The 6,455-nt window shown below is 48.1% G+C and overlaps 1 protein-coding gene across 3 annotated transcripts in view; it reads left to right on the plus strand.

Moving 5' to 3' along the window:
- Window positions 1-888: 888 nt before the first annotated feature.
- ppp2r5b (protein phosphatase 2, regulatory subunit B', beta) overlaps window positions 889-6,455 on the plus strand; it is a 10,951-nt gene continuing 5,384 nt past the window's right edge. The window contains exons 1-8 of one of the 3 annotated variants that reach the window (XM_088292776.1): window positions 890-1,903; window positions 2,927-3,123; window positions 3,199-3,300; window positions 3,363-3,455; window positions 3,526-3,656; window positions 3,731-3,790; window positions 4,513-4,621; window positions 6,066-6,119. In XM_088292776.1, coding sequence (XP_088148902.1) covers window positions 1,711-1,903; window positions 2,927-3,123; window positions 3,199-3,300; window positions 3,363-3,455; window positions 3,526-3,656; window positions 3,731-3,790; window positions 4,513-4,621; window positions 6,066-6,119 — 939 coding nt within the window. In that variant the 5' untranslated portion in view covers window positions 890-1,710. Of the gene's footprint in view, window positions 1,904-2,926; window positions 3,124-3,198; window positions 3,301-3,362; window positions 3,456-3,525; window positions 3,657-3,730; window positions 3,791-4,512; window positions 4,622-6,065; window positions 6,120-6,455 lie in introns of all 3 variants that reach the window. The other 2 variants (XM_088292777.1, XM_088292778.1) reach the window with 2 other exon arrangements.

Below are 6,455 nucleotides of genomic sequence, written 5' to 3' on the forward strand. Positions count from 1 at the left end.
AATAAACGTGTCTCCCTTTAAAAGAGTTTGGTCAGTTGGCGGGGATTGGCGCCGCCTTGTGGCAAGAAGTCTGTCAAACATCAAATTTAACTCGACCTCGTCTTACGTTGTCGGCTCCGCCATATTGGATGTGGCAAAATGTAACCGTCCAGGTATTGCAAGATGTCTCATTCAGGTGATGCTGGAGCAATCAGCCCTTGAATTGTTAACAGATAATGAGTTAATATACAATTAATATAATTATTATTACTAAAACATGTTTGTTCGTTGCCTTTTAACTTGTTTTTTTAGAATCACCATAGTTTTCGTGACTTAACTGTTTATGTTATTCATTTAAGGTTTTGATTGCCGTTATGTCTGATTTTCACCAGAGGTTCACTTTCGTCAGTGCTTTAATCGGTCTGTAAGTTCTCTTAAGTATTTTGGGCCCGCCCAGTCGGTCCGAGTCAGCGTCCCACGCAGGTGTCCCACACCTGACAGCATCCAAAATAATAATTAATGAAATACTGTTTTTATTTCACCGAATACCACACTGCGCGCGTGTATTTATGTTTATATTTGGCTGCGTGTCCGCTTGTTTTCGCTCTGAAAAAGTCGAAAGACTGCCGCCGAAACATGTCAGCTAAATAAAAAAAAAACTGACAAATCGAATGCTGAAATTTAGATTTTAACAGTTCTGTTCCTTTAAAGTGCTCTGATGATAAAGTTGAGTTGAGTTGGCCTGATAATAAAACAAACTAGTGACATCAATTATTTGTTTCATTATTTTAACGTTTTACACAATATGTTTTAAAATAACAAAAATCTCTGAAGATCATCCACCCGTTAACGTCATCCGCAGTATGGATTGAGCCTCGATTCTCGTCCTCCATCAAGTCACAATGCTCAAGTGCAGACCAGACATCGTCTGTTTTTTTTTCGTTTCAAAACAAAGCCTCGACCTGGCTCCGCGCGCTTACCAAAAGTGTTCAGTTGACGCAACGGATCGCTTTTCATTCAAACTTAGAAGCACCACGCACCGAGTGTTGTTGCATTCTCGTTTCAACCGCTTTAAATGCTTTTGGACACGTCCGTCCATTTTATTGTGAAAGAGAGAATATAGTATTTCCGCCGCGGTCCTTCCCAGCGTCTGGTTTAGCGATGATCAGTCGAACCTGAGCCGCTGAGCCTTGCCCGATAAGGAAAACGACTCACGGAGGACGGAGAACGCATCGCCTCGGAGCTTGCTATTGTCTCGCAAAGAGCAATTGGGGATTTTTATCGTCTCTCCTCGCTTACCAGCGCCTGGAACGCTTCGTCTCTGAGTCCAGTCAGACGGAGCAGAGTCGCGCGGCGAGGTGAGGCTCGTTTCCCCCGCCCTGATCTGCGCGCGCGTCTGGAGGACGGCGAGCATCGGGACCAGCATCCGAGGTAGGCCCGGAGGAGAGGAGAGGGGAGCTAGGAGCCGCGAGGTGCGTTGCCAGCATCCGAAGTGGGCCCTGATTTTTGTTTGCAACACAACCCGAGTTATGTATTTGGAGCGGACGTGTTCGGATGTGGACCAGGCTCAGGAGCTGCAGGACGGCCGTTGATTAACGCGCGTGTTTTGACATCATTGTCCCCCACAAGTCCCAGAAGATTCCCTTCCTCACCTCGCCTTGTCCCATCCGTGATTCCGAGGCCCCGGTCACCCACATTTGGTGAACCCCCTCGCCCCGTCCCCCTTGAACCATGGAGACCACCAAGCTCCCCCCGTCCAGCCCGTCCTCACCCACCAGCAGCTTCTCGGTGCCGTCAGCCGAGAAGGTGGACGGCTTCGTGCGACGCTCCATCCGCAGGGCACGCCGAAGGAGATCCCCCAGCTCGTCGAACTTCCGCTACCAGAGCTCCCTTGTGGAGCTCACGCCTCTGCCACTTCTCAAAGGTCAGTCCACAGTTCCCGGAGAACACCACACACACACACACACCCCACACCCCCCCCACACACACGCCCGCACAAAAGATTCTGGTCAATTTCTGAGACTCTAAATTGGAACGTCTACATTGCTGGTGATGCGGCTACTTTCAGAATAAACCCATTACTTCAAATTTATGTTAAGTGAGAGTCAGCTCACACCTGCCACCCCTTAAAGAACCTTTCAACAACTCTTAATGAAGTTCAGATGTTCTTGTAGGTTGCTTTCTCGGACATATTTTGTGCTGACACTGACTGCTATTTAGGACTTTTGCAAAATTGGTTTCATCAACCCACCATGCTATGGGGGCTGTTTGTCTTTTCTTTAAGGTGAAGCGGATTACAAATGGTCTCCTTCGAAAGCCTCCTAAAAGATCTGAACTTTGTTTTATCAATCAGACGTATTTTAAAGGGGAATGAGCGTTCAACAAGAGTTTGTATGTGTTTTGTTAAGAGGGTGTGGACACTTTTGCAACCACTTCACTTTTGTTTTTAATTAAGTTGACAAGATTATTGGTCTCATTGTGGGTGGAAATTGTTTTTAAAAATTATTTGATGAAATCTGCGCCTTGGCTCAATAACGGTTGTTGGGAAACTCTGGCTTGGTCAACGTGACAGTTGAGTCTCACGCGGTTTGTGCCATTTAAACACATCGAGCCGCCGTCTAATTAACAGCAACAAGTGGAGCATGGCTCAGAAAGTTGAGGTCTCTTGGTGGAAACCAAAAAAAAAAGAAAAAAAGCTCTCTCAAGTCATCTGACTGAGTTGATTGAATATTTGCCTCACTAGAGTGGCTATAAAATGCCTTTTTTTTTCAATTTAAAAAAAATATTCCAAGCTATCTTATTTCAAGCCTGTAAAACACAATTGATGAAAAGAAATTATGTAGGGAGCTGGAGTAAAAAAAAAAAAAAGATGTGGTTGCAAAAGTGTGCACACCCTATTCTCACTGCAACTCACATTACAACCCTTTTGTGGCCTACCGGTCGGCAGATGCCCCCGCCGCTGAATTCCACGACCTCTTCTGCAAGAAGCTGCAGCAGTGCTGCGTGACCTTCGACTTCCTGGACTGCGTGGCCGACCTCAACGGCAAGGAGATCAAGCGCGCGGCGCTCAACGAGCTGGTGGAGAACGTGGCCACCAGCAAAGGAGTCCTCATCGAGCCGCTCTACCCGGAGGCCATTAAGATGGTACGGCGGGAAAACGCCGTCGCTCATCTCGGCTCATTTCCACCTTTCGCTGTCTACTTGCGTCTTTCATCGCAGATCTCTGAGAATATCTTCCGCTGTCTCCCGCCGTGCGAGAATCCCGAGTTTGACCCGGAGGAGGATGACCCCCCGCAGGAGGCTTCCTGGCCTCATCTTCAGGTAAGCTCCATCTTGGCGGAAAATGTCAGAAGAAGTGCACAAACGTTGCGCCTCGTCTCCAGCTGGTGTACGAATTCTTCTTGCGCTTCCTGGAAAGTCCCGATTTCAAGCCCCCGGTGGCCAAGCGCTACGTGGACCAGAAATTTGTATTCCAGGTAGTTCGTCTCTTCTGTCCCGCTTGTGTGCGTCGGTTTCCCAGAAAGACTGCCACTGTTGTGTGTTTAGCTCCTAGAACTTTTTGACAGCGAGGACCCCAGGGAGAGGGAGTACCTCAAGACCATTTTGCACCGCATGTACGGAAAACTCCTTGGCCTCCGAGCCTTCATCCGCAAGCAGATAAATCACATCTTCCTCAGGTACCGGTCCGCCGTCTGCCCATGTTGAGCCGCTGCTCGATAATAAAAATGATGAAGCGTCATCTGTTTGCCAGGTTCATTTATGAGGCTGAGCAATTTAATGGCGTCGCTGAGCTCCTGGAGATCCTTGGCAGGTGAGCACAAAACACATGATTTCCAACGATGAGAAAGTCCGTAGGCCGCGTGCTAACAGTTAGCAACAATGTGACGGCGGCGTCACCCTTTCGGTAACGACGATCTGAACGCAAAGGTAATCAGGGCTCAGGTAACGACCAATCACGGCTCACCTGTTTACTGAATCTGAGCCCTGATTGGTTGTTAGCTGAGCAACTGAGATTTTTCATTTTCAGTCAACAGAAGTAACAAAATGGCCGCCCCGTTCCATGGACAGATTGGATTTTGCTGCTAAACTCATATTTACGCGAGCCCAATATTAATCAGAATGCCAGTTTTTTTTGACTCGTGTTAAGAATTTTAGATATGATTGACTTCCACGTTACGGGAAAAATTCAACACAAGGCACCTCTGCAGTTAATTTGATGGGCAAATTGCTCAAACAAGGTCAAGCAAGCCAATGCAACTGCAAAAAAAAAAAAAAGTTGGAAACCGAAGTAGAGGGATGAGTCACGCGAGGAGAGAGAGACGCTGGCAGCCATGTTGCTGGTAACAAGCGATATTTATAGCCCCGCCCACACCGGCGACAAATGAATGAAGGCGGACAATCTGCAGAAAAGATGCATGAGACGACGTCACGCCATCTGAACCTCCAAAGCGAGCGAGAGAGAAAATGAACAATGACTGGATTTTCACGCCTCGTGCGCCGGTGCTAACTTTGCCTTTTTGTGTCGCCCGCCAGCATCATCAACGGCTTCGCTCAGCCCCTGAAGGCCGAACACAAGCAGTTCCTGGTGCGGGTTCTGATCCCGCTGCACACGGCAAAGTCGCTGTCCGTCTTCCACGCGCCGGTCAGTCAATTTGGAGGAGTTCAACGCAGCCCACTCGCTGCTCGGTGGACTTCCCTTCATATGCTGTTGGCTGCTGGACTGTTGTGTTGTTTCCCGTTTGTCACGTGCGCCACTTTTGGGGTGATAACAGCTGGCCGCCACTAGATGGCAGCGTTGAGTCACACATCCAAATGCTTCGTGTGTGTCGAGTGGAGTCTTTTTGTGAGACTGTGCGAATGATATTTTGTGTGCGCGTGTCTCCGTCTGGGTTTGTGTGTGAGTGCGTATTTGTGTTTGTGGGTCTCTCTGTGATTGTGTTTGTGCCTGCGTGTTGTGTCTCTCTTCCTCCGCATGTGTGACAATTGTGGTCGTCATTTTTGTCTTTTCTTGAATTATTGAAATTGTCGCGTCAGTCAGTGCAAGTTTGTCAATGACACCACATCTGACTCATCTGCCTACACACACACACACACACACGCACACGCATTCTTGATTCCTCCACTCCAATTTGTACGGACCATCTGACAAGCTCAGCGGGAGTTTTGCTGTTGACGCAAAGCCACGTAAGATATGAGTGCAGGACCTTTAAATCATGTCAGCACTTTGAGTGTAATAACGGCGACGATGTTGTTGGAAGGAGCGAAGTGTGTAATCTGCACCGCGATGTCACTCCCAGTCAGGAAGTGAGCCGCTTCGTTTGTTGACGCCGTTCCCACGGCGGCTTGCAATTTGCAAGTGCTCAAAAAATTGCACCTGTGAACCCTTTCCTCCGCTTTCCCTGTTGAATTCCACAGCGCCGCTTGTGATTTGATTCCCGGACGACATTTTCCCGTTTATTCTCCCTCAATATGCATTTCGACTTAATTGCTGAAAAATCCCTCTGAGTGGCCTCTTTACGCGAAGAAATCCAAAAAGACAAGCAAGCGCCGTTTCTTAGCTGCCACTGCTGTGTTTACATCGAAATGACCTTCCCCTTCTTAAACGAGACGGCGCTGGCTGCAAACTGATACGTGCAAATTGCGCCTTTTGGAAGTGCGTCTAGGCGGCGTAATCCGTCGCCTAACAACGACCTTCGTTTTGGCAACGCGACGCAAACGTCGTGTTTACGGCACGCCGGGTTAATGCCGGTTAAGACTTTTGAACAAAACTTGAAACAGCTTGACCCATCCTCACGTTTATTCTAATCCTCTTTTCCGTTCTCATTTGAAATTGCACGGCGTCATCACGTGGAAAGCGGAGCGAGGCGCACCGTTTGCTTGTTTTTGTCCAATGTTGTGGCCCGCGAGCGCCGTGGCGACGGCGGCTGGGCGAGCACCAAACATGCACACACGTGTCGCACACGTCCACAACTGGAAAAGATCTCTGTGACAGTACGCCAAAGCGTCTAATGCAATTGTCGCGCGCGTGTGTGGGTGTGTGTGTGTGTGTGTGTGTGCGTGTGTGCGTGTGTTTCCTTCTTTCACAGCTGACCTACTGTATTGTGCAGTTCATTGAGAAAGACTCCACTTGCGCTGAACATGTAAGTTGTACTTTATGTTTTACTGTGTTGAAATTGAAGCGAAGTTACTGGCGAAATCGTTGCTTGTCGACAGCAAGCGAGCACACAGTGGAGATGAAAAAGTGTACACACCCCTGTTCAAAAGCCAGGTTATTGGGGTTGAGAAAGGATAAGATCAAGAAAAGTCCATTCCAAACTTTGCCACCGGTTAATGTCATTTATTCCTTGTATGCCAAATAAAGATCAAATCATGTAGCGGACATTTCGAACATTTGTTTTCATTTGTGGCATTTCATGAGCAGCGAGTAGTCAGGGTGAGCACAAAATCACAGAAAAAAATGTCATGAAAAGCCGACT

This window comes from Idiotropiscis lumnitzeri, chromosome 4 (assembly GCF_059441095.1).
Source record: "Idiotropiscis lumnitzeri isolate Australia: NSW breed Sydney's pygmy pipehorse chromosome 4, RoL_Ilum_1.0, whole genome shotgun sequence".
NCBI lineage: Eukaryota > Metazoa > Chordata > Actinopteri > Syngnathiformes > Syngnathidae > Idiotropiscis > Idiotropiscis lumnitzeri.